Genomic DNA, 19556 nt, shown 5'->3' with positions numbered 1-19556 from the left:
TTTAGATGATCCCTACAAACATTGCTGTGTTTAAGGTGTGACTGTGCTTTCGGACTGATGCATACATATGTGTTCAAGTTCCTCTTTCTCTCCAAAGCAGAAAAGTAAGTGATGCCAAAAAGTCTGACAATATTTATAGCTAGGATTTGTCAGTTGAATCAAGTTTGCTTTCCTGTGGAACGAACATCTAGTCCCAAAGTAGGAGAGTATTGTCCAATGCTGCCCTTCTAAGCAACTCTCACCATGAAATGCTTAGGAATAATCATCTACTGATGTGTGCAGTGAACTGATGAGACTTGAGGCTGTGGAGACGGTCTTTGCATTCCTCTGTGAACAGCCACTGAAACTCATGTCCTTCGGAGCTGCTTTTTTCTTACGGCTGGCGTGGGTGTTGTCTCCATCATTAGCGTCGAACACCACTGTCATGCTGGACTCCATTCTGGACACAGCATATAGGCTACTTTGCCGGGTGGGATGAAACCTGGCTGCCTTGAGCTCTAGTTCGTCATAGCTGGACACCTCAATGAAGGGGCACCAGCGGAAAGCTCGCTTGAAGCCAGCTCGGAACCTGGGAGGAAAGATGCTTAGTGAAAGCCCTGTTTGCAAGAGCCAGCCACAAGCCTTCATCTGAAAACATACACCATGCTGACAGGACACTGACTTGGCTAATTATTTTGCCCCTAATTCTGTCCATGGCAAAGTCACTGAGATTTTGTTTAACTAAAGTCTGAGCAGGGTAAAAAAGTTCATGATAACAGTTCGTATCTGTTTCTGATTTTCTACATACTTTCCCTGTATTTTAACACTGGTATTTTTCTGATACTCAGTTTCCCTTCCTTTACCTGTGCCTAAATGAACAAACACCAGCTTTCATGGCACTGTCTTCACAGAAATTGTTTTGATTCGACCTATGATGAAATCTGCACCTATATTTTCATCTTCCCTCAGCAAGAAACTTTGTAGCATTCTTTTATCTAAATTATCATTTCAGTGTCTGGATTCCAATACCCCTTCTGTGTTTCCCTCTCTAACAGAGATGCTTAAATGGGAATGGTGTAATGACTAATAATTTTTCATATATTTGGAAAATAATTTCTAATAGTTAAAGAAGATCCTGGAAAGTTGAAAACTGAATGTGAACAGTGTACAAACAGGAATTTTGAAGCTTTAGTGCATTAGTGCTTGCAATATTCATACAGTGTTATTATATTTCAATTCAGAGGCAGAGATTTATTTTAAAGACTAGTGTTACTTTTCATGTGTATGCATTTCTGGAATAGAAGTCAAATATATTAGAAGAATAATTTGTTTCATGTGTAACCTGAAGAACAACACCTTTTCACCTAGACCTAAATCTTATCAGATGTCCTTACTTGTCTTGCTTCTCTTGTTTTTGTTTCAGCAATCAGCTGTGTTTATTGTGTCTGTAAGCTTTTTGGAGCAATGGTTCAGCTACCACAGTGATGACTACAGATACAAATTTAGATTAAGTTTTCACTGAAAGTTGCCTGATCCTACAGAAATAACTTTTTTCCCTCAGTTTTTCGTTTGCCATACAGCTGTCACATGATGACAAACAAGCAGGTAGCTTGCTATTCAGCATTCCTCTGTTTAGATGCAGTCCACATTATGAAAAGATATTAAAAGAACCTCTGATGGAAATGGATTTAGTAAAGCAAGCTGCAAAACCTAAACATCTTTAGACTGTATTATATTTCATCTCACCTTCTATCCTCTTTCTCATTCAGGGTGTGATTTTTCTTTGTCTTGAAATAATGCTCTCTTTATCTAGATGCGTAAGTAATATCTTAATTAGCCTGGAAGGTGAGGCTGCGAATAGGTGTTATAACTCTGTCTGATGCTAGATCTAGCAGAGGTAACAACACTGCATGAATTGATCTGACTCCCAGCAACAGGCTGTATTTTCCTACTGTATGAAAAAAAAAGCAGAAGTTCAGGCTTCTTGATTTCAATAGGAAACTTAATTATAAGAAATCTTTCACCAGTATTTCATTCTTGTATTAAATTCTGAACAAGGTGACCTTTAGTGTGTCTCAAAATTACAAAATTTTGTTGATTTATATTCTTTAATCCAGACGTTTAACTTTGCAGTGTATGAGTGTCAACATAAGCCACACCAGAGGTAGTTTTTCATTAATAACATCTTTTGTAACCCCACCATATAAAGTTTTTGAAGAAAATGACAATGTTTTAGAGGTTTTATGATAGTAACTGAGAAAATATGAGGCCTGGTTCTTCCTCTCCTTTGATTTTGCATACACTGGACACCGAGTGAAATCTAGATTCTGTTGAAATTAATGGGAAATTTGCTGTTTGAGTTAGGATTTCATCCTGGCATACTAAAATTTTACCTCTTCTTCAAACAGCTGTAAATGATCAAAAGGAGCAGAAGGCTGGGTGAAATCAGGCATACCTTGACATTTTAAAAGACTATGAGTGTTAAGCATCATAAGCTATCCTCATCAAGGATGCAGAATTCAGTGGTTTTACACCAATAAAAACTCAGCAGGATTTGGTCACTTCATTTTCAATTAGACTCATTTTGACAGGTATTGCATGATCTTTAGTAGGGTTCTATAAATACTTAACAAAATTGGTATAAAGCTTGTCAGCAATTAAACTTGACACTGGCTGCTCACTCAAAAGAGATTTCAAATAATATTTAAGATTACTTATTTAATACTGATTCATATTGACTGAGTTTGTGAACTAATTCCTTGTTCTTGGTGGTCTTTATCCAGTAATACTAGAAGAAATAGTGAAAAAGAGGATGACCAGGATCATGTTTGTTTAGATCCTCATCCTGCAAGCTGAAATGAAAACCAGGAGTTCCTTCTGCAATCCAGTAGTCCAAAACTGCCGTATATACATAAAATCTCACCAAACTCCGCAAATGCAGTGCCTTTGAAATTCAGAGCATAATGCATTGCTATCAAACAGTACTGTAATTTAGTATTCAGTAATGAGAATATAAATATTTGTTTTATTAGCCTGTTACAGACCTCAGAGCTCAGTAGAAATTTAATGGTGAGGTATAAAATACACAGTAAATCATATTTTATATTATAACCTTCCAGCACTGCAAAACAAATTTGTGGCTACAATTAGTTGGTGAACATACAGATTGCACTGTATATCACTAATGACTGTCTTCTTTATTTTAAAGTTTTGCAAGCCAAAAGATATTAATCTATAGATTTTAAATTTTGTATATGGAAATGGGAAGGGTTGGTTTCTGAATGCTAAATTTGGTGTGAAATTTTAAGTAGACTAAAGTATTTACTGGAAATGCACATTTGTTTTTTTGGGATTAACTTCAAGTACACACCTAAAGGAAGAGTTTTATTTGGTTTTGTTTTCTTTCCCACTAACTGAAAACTATTCAAGTGAGAATTCTTTGTCTTTTATCGCATTTTAATAATTTATATTCTCATTGAAGTTACGCATGCCAACTCTTTCATAACCAACTCTTACCTCTTATTAAGACAGCAGTAGATAATGGGATTGTACATTGTAGAGCTCATCGCAAGCCAAAAACTGGCCAGATAGATTTGCTGAATGTATTTCCACCGATTTAATTGTTGATAGATCCCAGTAACTATGAAGTAAATGTGGTAGGGCAGCCAGCAGATGGCAAATGTCAGTACAACCACAATCATCATTTTTACCACCTGAAAGAAGGAAGTAATAATGCTATTTTATAATATACATCAGTCTTTTTTATTTGGACTAGCATTTCAACATCCATTAATAATTTTCTTGCATTTAATACTAAAGTTAGTCACAGCAAAGATGAATATGCTTTTAGAGAATTTTCCTTTTAATCTGACTTTCCTAAATTTCTGGTTTTGTTTTGTTTTGTTTTTCTTGGCTGGAGATCCTCCTTTCCCTAAGGAAAATAACATTATAATCTTCTCTAACTTTATTTGCGTTGATTCTTCCAAGTAATATATTTGCTTACTTATATTTGGCTATCTGAAATATTACTTTTTTCTGTGCACCTGATAATGGAATAAGGTTACAGGGTGTTTTATTTGGACATCTCATTTCGACCTTTATTGACCCTGGTGTCTTCTTCTGTTGCCCCCAATTATTAGCTGTGATTTGAGTAAACACTAGGTTATAGGAAATGAGCAACTGCAGTATCCTGTTTAATTTCAGAGGCTAACAATTTCCTTGGCTCGTGATCATTATTTGCTGTTTTCTGCAGGCATCATAACATCTGTTATCTACCATAGTTTCCATTAAGCACAAATGAAGAGTAGCTCTGTTTTGTGCTTGAAATGCAAGAAGAAAAGTTGCAAGTCAAGTAAAATTTTCACTCCCGTCTTTCCTCCTTCAACTATGCCAAATACTAGCCCAGCTACCATTTTCAACACAATATGTCACATGTTTACACAACATATTTTCTTTTTGTAGGTAAAATGGAACCAGACATGATTGATCTGTGCTGGGAGGTCTCTTGTTCTTTTGTACTGTCAATACTAAGGAATGATAGGGATTGCTATCACCAGTTCCTTTCATTTCTCTGTACAAGGTGCCATTTCCTACTGTCTATAGTTTTGCCAGGGGGAAAAAAAAAAAAAAGAGTGCTGAAATTTCCCATGCCTACATGTCTTTGATATTTTTATAAAGTTTCAGCTAAGGTAATTAAATCATTTTACATATAAATGTCATGGTGCCATTCTTAACTCGTGTTACATCTTTCTGTGGGAAACATAAAGCAATTTTTTATTTAATATCTGTAACCAGTTTACAAGCTTTCCTGCTGGCTGGGACTGTACTGTACAAGATATACTGTTACAAGATTTTAAGTGATCGTCACCTAAAGGGGCATCTATCCACACATACAATGTTGTTAGTATTTGGTTATTCTAAAGCACTTTTCATCAGTTAACTGTAAATCATTGCAGAAGGAAGATCAGTATTACTATAAGGGGTGGCAACACACCAAAATATAGTATCACTTTCACCTCTGGTGAGTGTACATCTGTATGTCTATATCTAGGCATGTATAGATGTGTATGGGACTGTATGTGTGATGTTTTGGGGGGAGGGAAGAGGTTGTGACTGTATGTGACTAGATATTTCTGACCTAATATATGTATCTGAAATGATGCCATAAAAATATGTTGTCAAATCTCAGACGATCATTAAATGTCATGTCTTTGCTACTCCTTTGGATGTAACTTCCATTGTTCTTCTGCTGAGGATTTACGCCTGTGCCTTGCACACATTGTACAGGTAGAAGACTTAAGTCCGTAGCATTACCACAACACCTAAGCTCTCTGTCCATTGATTTACGGGTGCACTTTGCTTGTTGCTGTGTTTTTATACTTGCCAGGAATGATAAGTGTTGCTTCAATGTTGTTCAGGATTTCTGTAATTTCAGAACACTTGAGAGTCTAATTACTTGCCTTGATATTTAATTAGCAAGTCTTACAGTACCAGCTGTGCATGTGAAATTATTCCTAGAATTATTTATTATTGGAATATCATATGTACTAAATGGAAGGATTTTTGTCTCTCAAGTTTTCAAAGCATAATTAGGCAGATCCATATTTATACTGAACTTTTCATCTGTGCAGTGCTTGAGAACTGAAAGAGTAGAGTTTTCCAGCAGTAAACGTATTTTAATCTGGTTGAACACTGTCACTCATGTCCCAGAGCTGCTAGCAAACACAGTAAGAGTGCAGGTTGCCAGTTTGGCCTACTAAATTATGTTAACATTTTAAAAAAGAAGTTGTTTCTCTTTTTTCTAACATCCAAATTCTTATTGGCCAGTTTTCTGTGTTGCGTTGAAGGGCAAGACAAGCAGTCCTTCAAGAGTCTACTTAATGGTCTCCTAAAGTTAGTAAACCTTCACAGACTATACAAATAACTTTTTTATTTCAAGTGCTGCACTCAAAAAGTAACACAAGATGAATTAAGTTTTGGTTTAACCCAAATTTAGTACTTCAGGTTTTCTTCAGAGAAAGAGAAATCCACAAATAGCTATTTACACTATGACCCAAATAAAATCCCCAACTAAAATGTTCTTGTCACAATTTCAGGCAATTCGATTCTTATTTTAAATGTTTTGACTTTTTTGGGGGGAGTGGGGTGGTGGGGGTGGGTAAGTTTTGAAATTTAAAATGCCAAACCACGCCCATAAAATAATATTTTTTCCTGCAAGGTTACTGTTTTGTTTAAAACAAAACACTCATCATTAAAAACAGTGAAATCAGCATAAAATTTTCTTGTTGCTGTTTCTGTCTGGAAATCCATGATTCAATATTAAGTCATCATCATCCTGACAGCAGAAATTTCTGAAGCAAATAGTTAAACTAGACAACAAGCAAAAGATTATTTTAGATGGAAATTAGTGTCTGATTTAATTTCTAAATAAATCACTGGAATGACAGGTAGTGAAGCACACAAAATTCTTAATCATTCAGGTTTGCAGATGTTTGTCATAAATAACAAAAATTATCTAAATATTTAAAGTATCATTTTTCTCTCAGATCAGGCTGTATCAGTCTGAATTTCACTGAAGTGAATGGTAATATACTGATATATGTATATTTAGGGGTAGACATGCAATGGGGTTTCCTTATTAATGTGTAAAGTGTTTTTATCTAGAACAAAAAAGTGCTAATTTTTCCATTAAAAAGGGATGTTTAAGAAAAGTCAAGGTTAAGTTGTCATTCTTTTGAGCACTTATATAGTACAGTGCATTTATTGACATATTACCTGAGGAGAACATAGGTGAGATGTTGCAAGTCTGTGTGGCATAAAATTGTTTGAAACACAGGGAAATTATTGAATTTGACGTCAACCACAGAAGTTATGAGAGGAATCAAAAAGCACTATTTTGTCCTCATTTAATCAGCTGAGTATGTCTTGTCAGAAATGGAGGAAAAGAACAATAAGGGGAAGCTGAAAAGGAGGGAGATTATTCTCAATTTCCTTTCCTCTTTCCCAGGCACACACACTGTGCAAGGCCATACCTTACAGTTTATGGCTGTGGTTCTTGTCATCCCCTTGGTCTTCCCAGTGTTAAGTTTCATTTCTTGATAATATCAATAACTGTGAACAGAAACTGCCTTCAAGGTCTATAAGCCCAGGGCACCTTGATTTTACTTGGTATAAATCCTCGTGAATGAGTGCCAGTAAACTGTTAAGACAAATTAGGGTACAGGTAAAATAAGTGAAACAGGCCAAGTATGCATTTACCACAAAAGCCTGATTGTCTTTTCCCAGTACGCTGTGATATTTCATGAAAAAGATCTCCAACGACACTTTGCAAGTTCAACTGCAGAGTATAAAAGAGACCGTCAATGGTTTGGGTTTCGGTTTTTTTTTCAGTACTTAGACCTGTGGCTCTGACAGTACAAAGTCATTTTATTTTGTTTCTTTTTAATGTGCCTATTCTGCTTTATTTTTTGAGATATTACCATTTTTCAATTGCTTTCTCCTCTGTTCTGCATTGCTTAGAATTCAATAACAAGGGTGTGTTCTTCTGCATTTGGGAACATTTCTAAAACAAGCAAATGAGAAAATTACTGAATTTAGTTGTGCTTAATCTCTAGCTCTGTTCCTGCCACCATTTCACTGCGGAGCTTTCCAAAATGTGTGATTGCGGTGAACATCACCAACCTGTGTCCCAGGAGCACTGTTTTCCCCCAGTGTTCTGTTCATTCTCCCTTTGTGTGTTGTGGGCAGCATGGCTGGAGGAAAGGGGTGTTTTTCTGTTGCAGGACTTTTGTTAAAATGAGTTGTATGGAGTCTCTCAATTGTGCAACCTTTAGGCAAGTTTTGAGGCTAGATTTGGAATATGATGGAAAATCAAAGTATTTTATATTTTGATTTTCATCAACATGTTCTGCTGATATTGTACTTCTGCTTATGTCCAAGAAATACTATGTCTATAAAAAAAGTTGTGTGCTTTGTAGTCTTGCCTGTTCCTTTAGATCCTTCCTCTCTGAGTATGAAACATTCTTTCATTAATGAATGATATGTAATGAGAAAAAATGTATTTAAAAGAAAAAAAAACAGACATAAATTCATTGGAATTGAAGTTTTGCAGGTTTGCCTTCGTTATGAAACATTTAAAGCAGTAAAAGTGAAAAGGAGTTAACAGAGCCTGCTAGACTCGGAAAGAGCAGCAAATACTTTTTTTTTTCCTCCTGTATTTATTTGCATTAAAAATAGCTAGAAAAATGAGTCTGGTTTAGATGTAGCATTGAGAAAAGCTCTTGAAAGATTAGGAATAAAGTATACTTTTCTGAGAGACTCAGTTGCTGCTGGAGGGCTATAGCAATTCACATTGTGAGACATTGATTTGCCACCATTACCTAAGACTTAGGCTACGGAATAATTTCCTTTCTATCTGCTCTGCAGCTCTCTATTGCCTTCCTGAGTCATCTTTGATATTGCTGCTTCTACAAGGTCAGGAATTTGGCTTCTGATTTCATTTGTATCAATATCACACACTAAACTGTCTTTAGTTTTGGAACTTATACTCCTAGGTGTTATGCAGATATAAGTAGGAAACAGCAAATACTTTAAGAACATATGCAGTGTCATACAATGTCTTTGTTTACGCACTCGTGGATATTACTTGTTCATGAATACAACTTAAACACAGTTCACAGGTAATCCCTGGGAGTCATAATGTGTTTCTCTTTCTGCTCTGTGCTCTTTTGGAAGAAGTAAAATACCAAACCAACATTGCACGAAGTATCCCAACGTGTTAGAATGCAATCAGTAAATCCACTTCCCAATCCCATGTTCCCCATGTATGGGGACATAGATGGCACTTGTGTACCAAGCACCAGAGAGAAGGGAACACCATTATGTCTTTTGCTTCTCCACAAAGCTTAGTTGGAGTAAACCATTCGTCTTTTGCAAGAAAATTAGGATTCAAAGGTAACTCTACTGGTATTAGTACAGAGATAGGACTGCTTTTTGATATACCAAGTGCTGTGAGTTTTCATATAATTTTGACAAGCTCAGGGTTTTTCTGTTCTCTTTTACCCCACAGAAAGGATAGATTCTTAAAAGCTGAAGGAAATGCACATTTTGAAGGAGAAAGGATTGGAGAACTTGGATGTCTTTCAGTCAGGTAAGGTACGTTTCAATTCCAATGCTCAACAAATAATTTTATTCTTCTGACTTACACTTTTCATCCATTTTTTCTCAGTTGCTTGAAATAAAGAAACTACTTTTCATTTCAGTTTGCATAATCACTTGCGGCAGACAGAATTCACAATCACTTACCTTGTTATTTAAGCTGTAAAGTTGAAAAAGATATTCTGTTCTAGTATGAAGTATCTTTGAATCAGATTGGTGTCTTACAAATGCTAAAATGTGGGGTTCCCCCCCCACCCTCGATAAATCAAAGCAATTCTGACATTTTTCATGAATGGTTTTAGCTAATGCCATTTTTAAATGATGCTTTTCTAATGTTGCATGGAACACAGATTTGACAGTGACTTTAAGATTCTCTCAACATGTCAAGAAATATCTGAAGAATAGGGGTAAATCTTTTGCTCAGTCTTTTTTCCTTGAGAAAACATGATTTCACAAGCATCTGATTGGAGGCAGGGAGGAAAAGTTGCCACAAGTCTTATGTTACTTTATCTGAAAGAAATGTCTCAATTTCTCACAAGAGATTGGTAGATATCAGACAATATGCTAATGTCTGCTGTTCAAACTAAAAGAGTTTTTTCCTGTAAAGGTAGATGGCTTTGTATCACTGCCTTGGTCTTCATCATGGAGTAGCATAAGAAGTTTTTGTTCCTTAGAAAATGACTCCAAGTGGCTGTTGTGGGATCAGCATTAGTGGACATGGTTATTCACCTGAGATCTAGCTCTGAATAAAGAGAAAAAGCATATCTAGTTCTTTTGTACCTAAAATTCACACCATAACTTATTTTACAATAGTTTCCTTCCTGACCTGGAATGAGTGACGGGGCACACTTCAATTCCATACTTCCAAGCAGAGATGCAATTTGATGTGGGGGGAACAAAATACTCATATCTTCTTTTGTTTTCCCAATAGGAGTAGTTCTTTCTGTCTATTTTCTGTCACAATTCTGAAAATGTTCTGGGACCTTTAATTCTCATTGAAGGCTCTTCCAGAACCTTGATAATGTTTTAAGATTCACTTGCATTTTCCATGTAAGACTTCAGAGGGATTGGCACATCTGAATTTTTTCTCTTTGGAAACCAGACCTTATACTGAACAGTGCAATAAACAAATAAGGCTATGCTGAATTATGCCAATGAATTGTGCAAAAGAATCCCTACACGTGATTTGCTTTATATGGACTCCTATCAATGGAAACTGCCTTCTTGAACCTAAAATGGGATGAGTACCTTTGATTATCTTCAAAATAGGAACACAGACTCTTATTTCATATGGAAAGCCTACAGTCCTTTGGATTAGGGTTTTTTTTAATCTTATTAATTATGGGGAATTAAGTAGGTGATTTATATAATTAGAAACCATTTTAATATTTACCATATTTCTCTATAATTTTGGCACAAGAACATCATGGGAAAGGATGCAGATTATTTAATTCATAGTTTGACAATCATCTTTCTTCTATTTTCTGTTGATAGAAATAAAATTATGTTTCTTGAAGGTGAAATTAATTATTCCTGGACTGTACTTGTTTAAAGTGCATGGCAAAATTCTGTTCAGAAAAAACCCACAGTTAAAGCTATTTTTTTATTGCCATCATAATCATGCATTTGCAATGGTAGTAATATATTCCCTTTCAAAGGTTGAAGCAAAAGTGTTTATTACCACCTAAGAAAAAACAAAAAATTTCATAGTGTCCCCCAGTCTCTTTTTAATTTAAATTGAGTTGAAAAGAAAATGTTAATGTCAGTGATGCTTGAGATTTATATTTTGCATTTGATGACCTTAGTTTATTTTTGATATTCTACAAATGACTGTACCAGGTTATGAACTTATTAGGAGAAGCAGACTTGTAATTCACATATGGAATATTTTGGAAATATTTGGTCAGTAAAATGGTGGTATATGCTCTGCTCATTTATTCCTGCTAAAAAGTGTCAGGAGTGTCATTGTCCCGACAGCATTTGCTATTTCTGCTTTTGTACAGACAGTTTTGCATTGCTTCAGGTATTAAAGTATCCATGCTACTTGGCCGTAATGGTCAACACAGTGATCATTACTGCACTGATTTGGTAGTCCTATTGAATAAGGTATAAACTGACCCATGCCAGGGTGGCTGAAACTGTTTCCTAGGAAACCTGCTCCAGAGCCTGTAGAAATCAAAGCAGCTCTTTCTATCCACCCCAGAAAATGAGTAATGACATAAAGGTCCTTTGAATAAGGTTGTTTACAATGTTGCAGTACAGAAACTTTTAAAGCATGTAGTACTTGAATTAAAGGATTAAATTTGTTAGGTGAAGGTATCAATAGACATAACACAGACACCCCTCTGTGTGTAGGTAATAATTTTCACCTGCTTTTAAAAAGCACATTTGGAATATTTTAGGTTCTCTGCAGTTCAGCTCCTTCCACCATTTGTGATGTCTCTGCACTGTTTCATCTGGTTTCCTCATTGCAAGTTAATGCTGTAACAGTTTAGTGAGGTTTCTCACACCAAGTCTTAAAGAAGGAGCCACATAGCCTTCTGCTTTAACTCAGAAAAAGATGTGCTGAAATTATGTTTTGTTTTTACATGACTAGCAACATGCAATGAATGTAAAAGCGTGTGAGTGCAATACTGAAACTGCAGTTCTCCTCTGCTGAATATACAGCTCTCGGCACTGCAGTCCTCCAAAATGACTGACCTGTGTCAGGTTTCCTGGACTTTTCACCACACAGGTGCTGGGCACCATTCCAGAAAGCTCAACAGACTCAAAACACATGCTAAAATTAATTTGTTCGCTGCTTTATTACAGGGAGTCAATGAAGAAGGAAGTGTCTTATGAGCTCTCTCTTATCTGTGTGTATATAAATATATAAACAGAGGACTACACATGTGGTTGCAATTTAGTATATGTAATGGGATAATTTTGACTGCAGATTAGATGAAACACATTCAGAAACAACAAAAGACCTCGTGAGGTTTTCAAGGTTTGTCTGTATGCTGGTGAAAGAATTTGCTTAGACCTTAAGGAATATACTTTGTCCTTAATGTGGGATATTAAAGTTATCTGTCTGGAGGGTCAGGTCCCAGACTTGAACCTGGTGAAAACTACACAGAGGAAATGAGGGCTGTCTTAAAAAACCCCAACTCCATCGTTTTAAACATGGAGATCATAATCCTCATGCTTAAAATTTCAATTTTGAAAACGAGACAGATTTTGTTTTCATTTACCTTTCTAGTAGGTAACTTGTTTTTATTATTAAGGAATGTGTATAGTTCAGTTAAGCAATGCACTTAGAAACACACTGAGTTCACTAACATTGGAGTGGTTTGTTGAAATTTTTGGTCTGTTTAATCCAGTTACTTCCATCCTTAAAAGTATGAGGCATTACTGAACAGAATTTTTTGCCCTAGGACTATGACTAGACTTAATATTTCACATGAGTTTTCTACCACAAGTGATCATAAATATAGAAATTCAGAGGAGAAACATAACAAAAATTCTAAGTGCACAACCCTGAGCCCACTCACTGACCATGCAGAACCAGTCTGTTAACTCTGTCCCTGACCTGGAGTTACTGCCAGCTGTTCTATAATAAAGTTTTAACCAGAAAACTTGCATCAGTCTGTCAGTAAATACTTACACTGTGCAAGGTTTACACACAGCATAAAGCCATTTTCAGAATTTACTGTTCTTTTACTCCCCTATGGTTGCTGCTTGAAGCACAGGTGATGAGTGTGGAGTGATGTTTTCACAGTTCATAGCTGTTTTAGGAAAACTTGAGACAATGAATGCAAGCTGATACTGTTGCTGAGTGTGCTGTAGCTATTTAGTAAATAGCAGAATAGGGCAGCTTCCAGTAATTTTGTTATATTTCACTGTTTTAATGCAGTTCAGAAAATGAGCAGGAGGTCTGACTTTATTTTTGCCTCAGTAGGAAAAGTTGTTCAAAATGTGGGCAAATTCTTAAAAAGACAACAAATTCCTGGAAAATAAAATCCTGAAAAGGAAAAAGGTTGAACCCTGTTTTTCCAAAGTTCAAAGCCCATAAAATAGCTCTGTAAAAAATATTTCGGTTTTAACATGCAGTGGAAATAATTCCGCAGTACCTCATGTTCCAGTCTTTCCCTAGGCAATTGCGAAGCATGTGAAGAGAGACTATAAAATGAAAATTATAATACGCAACATTAAGAATTACACACAGAATCACACACAGAATCATCTAGGTTGGAAAGGACCCTGGAGATCATCTAGTCCAACTGTTCGCCTAGCACAGTTCCCACCTACAGCATATCCTTAACCTCTAAATCGACCCTACTCTTGAACACCTCCAGGGATGGGGACTCCACCACCTCCCTGGGCAGCCCATTCCAACGCCCAACAACCCCTCTGTAAAGAAATGCTTCCTAATATCCAGTCTAAACCTTCCCTGGTGCAACTTGAGGCCATTCCCTCTTGTCCTGTTGCTTGTTACTTGGTTAAAGAGACTCATCCCCAGCTCTCTGCAACCTCCTTTCAGGGAGCTGTAGAGGGCGATGAGGTCTCCCCCCAGCCTCCTCTTCTCCAGACTAAACACCCCCAGTTCCCTCAGCCGCTCCCCGTACGACCTGTGCTCCAGACCCTGCACCAGCTCCGTTGCCCTTCTCTGGACACGCTCGAGTCATTCAATGTCCTTTTTGTAGTGAGGGGCCCAAAACTGAACACAGGAATAGAGGGGCGGCCTCACCAGTGCTGAGTACTGGGGTCAGATCCCTTCCCTGTCCCTGCTGGCCACGCTATTGCTGACACAAGCCAGGATGCCATTGGCCGCCTTGGCCCCCTGGGCACACTGCTGGCTCCTGTTCATCGGGCTGTCAATCACCCCCCCCAGGTCCCTCTCTGACTGGCAGCTCTCCAGCCCCTCCTCCCCAAGCCTGTAGCGCTGCTGGGGGTTGTTGTGGCCCAGAGTTACTTTGCTCATTCCCTACATTTTCAGTAGGTATTCAGTCCATATACTCAATAATGGAAAGGATTTAACAGAACTTTCTAACACTTTAAAAAAAATGTTTTCTCAGAGTATTGGTTATGCTGCCTCATGCTGCTGGAAGAAAAGCCTCTGTGCATATGTGTTTAGGGAGGAGGGTCATACATTGTCATTAAAGTGTTGATTGTGCAAGAATTTAAGAATTTAATTAAAGGTAAATAAAAACGCCCAAATCAAGTTTTCCTGTCAATACTCTGTATTCTTGCTGAGATTTTTAATAGCTATGGGAATGTATTACTGATCAAAATAGGAAAAGATATCTTCTTCTGCTAGTGTTTTCACCAGACATATTCATATGGTATTCTGGCCCTTATTATGCTTTAGAAGCTTTTCTTAAGCTTATGAGAAAATATGGTTAAAAAAATCCCTATTCTGCAAGTTTTTAACTGTAATAGCAATTACTTGCAAGTAGTGACTTTTACTATTGTGTTAACAGTGATCCGGTAAGTCTAGCAGGGTATCTGTCTTTATGGGTATGGGACAACTGCTCAAAACATTAGTGGAACACTAACATCTGCAGTCTGGTCAAATAGTCTGCTTCATGACTAGTGCTAACTCACCCATGCAGAGTTAGTTATTAATTGTTGCAAGTAACTTTTACCTGTTGCATTTCACTACTGAGCACGATTTGGGAAACACTTTCCACTGGAAAGATAGTGGAGGACACATTTTTTACTAGAAAGTATTTAATACTAACCTTCCTCCAAACCAGGATATATTCTGTGTTAGTCTTGATATCAGCCTCATTTAATATATTTACTGAGGAGTTTAGTACAGAAGAATAAGAAAGCAAATAAGATTGGTGAAAACACAGTTTTGTGCAGCTTTGCTGCTGCAGAGGCATAGCAGAGAAAGAACTTGGGTGTTGAAGAATTGCGGGAGCAGAAATGTAACTTCAAAGTGCTAGTCATAGACTTAGTGTGGTACCTGAGTGATTGTGTCTCTAAGTGGGGTTGTGGCAATTACAGATATCACAGAGCAGACAGAAACTGCTGGATTGGCACTGTGACAGTTTTGGAGATTGTTTTACACTGTTCTTCCATAAGTAGGATCACACTCAGAAAAATTCTGGACTAATAAAATTTCTGATTGTGAGCTGTGGAATGAACTGTTGCGAACAAAAGAGGAGGAGACAGATGTATTGATTCATTACAGCATGATCAGGTCATCAGTTGAAAGGTATAAATGAAAGGGATAAATGAGGGATTAGGATGTTCCAGATCATGCATTTTCAGTGGAGACAGGAAAGTGTTATTACCACTGTGCAGAACTATGGTGAGACTTCACTGCTGGAATTCCTTGTCTGAGTTTGGTCTCTTGTTGCATACAGATGTTGTTTTATAAAAAAACAAACAAAAAACAAACAAAAAAAAAACCAGAAACCCACCAAACAGAAGCACTTGTTTCATTTATGTAATACTGAGCAAGTATATGGCTAGAGAACCACCTGTAAAGGTGTCACCAGTGAGGGGTAAGAAATAATTAATTAAGCTAACAGAAAATAATGGCATCAATAGAGCTGTCCACAAATAAATTTAGCCTGGAAAATGAGACTCTAGGGGGGGTGAAATTTTTAGAAAACTTTCCATTAGAAGTAGTGATACGGAAGGCAAAATGGTTTTAAGAGGAAGGTTTAAGATGGTATGAGAATTCTCTTAGGGTTGCTTGTGATGACAGGTCTTGGGCCCTGAAGCTGGTTCCTGTCCTGTTTTCATTTAACATTTTGATACTGAAAGAGACAAACTGACATGCAGGGAGTAAGTGGAGAAAGCTCTGGACAGAGTCCAACATCTTCCAATGTCTGGGAGACAAGGGACGAGTTTGCTCTTGGAGGACCCTTTAAATCTCCTGAGAATTCCTTCTTCCTGAGTTGTTTTTTCTTTACTTTCAGCAAGAAATGTGACAATGTCAAACCGAACCACAGATAGAACTGTTTAAAACTTACCCTGTCTTTCTGATATGAAAATCTTCAAATGTATTTAACTTATAGGGGAGTTTCACAAAGTCTAAGATATATGACTAGGTGAGTCTAACCTCAGAAGACACTGACTTAAAAGTAAGAAACCATAAAGTTTGATTAGTTTTATGATAGGGAAAACAAATAGAGATTCAGAAATAATAATTTCAGAAACTTTTAGTCCAATTCTTTGTATTTCATATAGAGGAAAGACATTGTATAATTGTAATAAGCTGCCTCTTTGGGTGGTAATTCTGTCACACATTCAACTACCTAAGGAATAAATCAGTGGACATTTCCACATAACGACTGGAATCATTAAAAGCATCTCTGGGTTTTTTTGATTGTTGACTGACAACAAAACAGTGGAATGTTCAGAAATTATGCTAGTTGGAGTAAATTGTCCTTCAACCTGATATTACTTAGCCTTTTTGCTTTTTGAATGTGCTGAACAACGCTTGCTAGATTTATGAATGGCTGCACTGAAGTACAGCTGTGGTTTTCCACCACGATAAAGCTTTGGTCTATAAGGCACTCATAATGTGTTGCATTTTGGATAAATGGTAGTTTAACTGTAGCTGTATGAAATTTCACATAGTCAAGCAATATAGCCATCCACATAATATAAGCTATAGTGGTGTGTCTGTTAGATCAGTGAGACCACTTGTTCTTAAAATAGGGTTTAATTCTCCATCTACCTCTTCTCTGTTGTTTCTGTTCTAGCATACCCCCATCTTTTTTCTTTCATTTTATTTTCATTGTCAATCTCTGCAAAATCAAAGAGTAGACCCATTTACAGAAGAGGATTACTGATGGACCAAAAAAAGTACTCTCTCTTCTACCTGCTTTGAACTGCTCTTCTATTAGCTTTTGTATTTCAGGATTTGGTGACCAACAGGTCTTCCTTCAATCACTTTATCTGCCACCTTCGTGATTCTGTAAACCTTGATCATCTCATTCCTTGGCCTCCTTCTCTCCAAACTGAGGAGTCCATTATTAATCTCTTCATAAGACCTTTGATCATTTTAGTGCCCTTCTTTGAACTTTCCCTAAATCCATGAGAGGAAAAAAAAAAAGAGCGAGAACAAAACAGAGAAATATGCGTGAAGTGTTCATGCAGTAGTTCTTACAGAACCTGTTTGTTCAGATACTGTCCTATTGCTTACTTCCGTAGTCTATGAAAGAGGGGAAATATTTCATGTAAGTGTTTTGAAAATGATTTAAAATTGTTGGGATGCCTTTTTGTAATATTTACTTGTAGTCCTTTAAGACTTCACCTGGATATTTCTGTTTATCTAGTAAAAGCTTTTCACACAGTAATTTTGAGTGATTTTTGAATTTACATGTAACTGTTCTGACCCTGACTTGGAAAATTGTGCCCTGCCATCTTACTTGATTTTACTTCTCACATTATGTAGTATTTCAAATTCATATTCAAAAGTGGTCCTCACGACATCATTATTCCTACAGTTCTACATTGTTTTGAATATTATTTCCAAATGGAAGATTTCCAGATGGAAGTCCTAAGCTTTCTACTCTTTCATTTTCTCCTCCACTGTGCTGCTGCACTGTATTAAATAATTTAGTAGATGCATTTAACAGTAGGTGGATATGGGATGTCTACTTTTACTGTCAAAATATATATATAAAACTTTGAAAATCTCCTTAGGTAGACAGGCTGGTAAACCTGACCATCTCTTTAGTGATTCCTGTAATACTATGAGTCACTAGCAAACACATGAGATTTTTTTCTGGTTTTATATGCAAATTTGCAAAACAATTTTGATGTTTTAAAAATGTGGCTTTTAATCAATCTTCATTGCAGTAAGAATTTGAGATGACACCTCATACTCTGTTAGGAGAAGGAAAGAATACAGAGACATACGCATGGAGCAGTCATGAAAATTGCTAAAAAAGATGCACATTGATGTATATCATAAAATTAATAGTTAGAGGTAAGGGGAACTGTAAAGAAAAGATATAAAGTTAAGGAGAGTATTTTCTGTTCTTCTGTATTCTTCCTACTGAGACGAGGCAATGGCATCTTCTGTTCAGAGAAACACTATTTTTCAGAAGACAGTTGGATCAGAACTGCGTGTCTTGACAAAGACAGCAGTAGGGGGTTGGGGGATTGGAACAGAAAGTTAGAAAAAACAGTGTGGAGACAACATGTGAGAGCAAGTCTCTAAGAATTTGCATTGAACATAAAGAACATTTTGGCCTAGTAAAACTGATAGTAACATTATGAACCACCTATATAAACTTCCATTATGTGTGACAGTACTGAAGCTGTAATTCTGTCTTGTGCAAGTGGGAATTGCATGAGAATAAATGATGTTCATCTGACCATCAGTCAATCTCATACCAGGAGCTTTAAGAAGCAGTAATGGTTGCAAAGTCCCCATATGTAGTGAATGTTCAGAAGTTCAAAACACTGATGTCAGACAAATTTAAATGGGTCAGTCCCTGACATATTTGATCTGTCAAAAAAAAAAAAAAAAAGGTAGTAGTCTCGTGTAGTCCTGGCTTTCTAAAACTTCCAAAACTTCTTTGACCCTGAAAGATACTGAGTATGACTTTTTGTTGCCTAACCTGTAGTGCATACTGTGAAATTCTTTGAATCTTTGTTTTTTGACATTGCTTTCAGAAGGATTCAGGGTGCACAGCCACAATATGAAGAGATGAGACTATTTATCAATGTACTAACAACTTTCTCAAGCTTCAAATCTTTTCTTGGAAAACATTTCTTTAAATTTCTGAAATGAACTGTTCACTACCTTCTTAACATTAAATACCATTTCAAACAAACCTAATCAAACATCCTTTGCACTCTATCACTGCATAATATGAAACATGCAGTCAGATATTTTATATTTCTCCTTCATTACAGCTGCACAGACTTTCCATTTGTCTAGATATCTGTATGCTAAATAGCAAGAAAAATAGATTATTTCTTTGAATAAAGGAAAAGCAAAAGCTCTGTTATCAGAGACAGGCTGAGTGATAGCTTTATTTGGATTCCAGTCTATTAGTTCATCTACATGAATGACCAATTGTGATTTATCTTTCCAAATACCAGTTATTTCATAAATCCTGCTGGAGAGCACAGCAGTGGAACTGAAGAGCTGTCACGGAGCTCTCCCAATAAAAGTCAGTGATGCAGTTACAATATATCTGCACATAATTTAATTCCCTTGTTGCATGTGTTGAAGGCATGCATTCCAGTACCCTCACATTTAAAATCCCTTAATTAAGGATGCTGCTCCTTGTCTCTTGCATATATTTATCATATAGTAAAAGCCAGCTTTACTCTTCAGAGACCTTTAGTTTTTATGACATAAGACGATTATTTCACTTAATCAATACAGTAACAGGTGCTAAAGTTCTGGGATCTCCTGGTTCTCCAGGTTAGCTTCTAGTAATTTTCTTTCCACGCTTGCT

The 19556-nt window shown here is 36.6% G+C and overlaps 1 protein-coding gene across 1 annotated transcript in view; it reads right to left on the bottom strand.

Annotated features, from left to right (window-relative positions):
- Nucleotides 1–252: 252 nt before the first annotated feature.
- Nucleotides 253–19556, bottom strand: part of TACR3 (tachykinin receptor 3) — a 38299-nt gene continuing 18995 nt past the window's right edge. Inside the window, exons 4-5 of the mRNA XM_074903988.1 lie at nt 3496–3692; nt 253–568 (exon numbers count right to left, since the gene is read on the bottom strand). Coding sequence (XP_074760089.1) covers nt 253–568; nt 3496–3692 — 513 coding nt within the window. The remainder of the gene's footprint in view (nt 569–3495; nt 3693–19556) is intronic.

The sequence above is a fragment of the Athene noctua genome, chromosome 4, assembly GCF_965140245.1.
Source record: "Athene noctua chromosome 4, bAthNoc1.hap1.1, whole genome shotgun sequence".
Classification (NCBI taxonomy): Eukaryota; Metazoa; Chordata; class Aves; order Strigiformes; family Strigidae; genus Athene; species Athene noctua.
The sequence above is the reverse complement of the archived record's forward strand: the minus strand, read 5'-3'. Positions and strand labels throughout refer to the sequence as shown.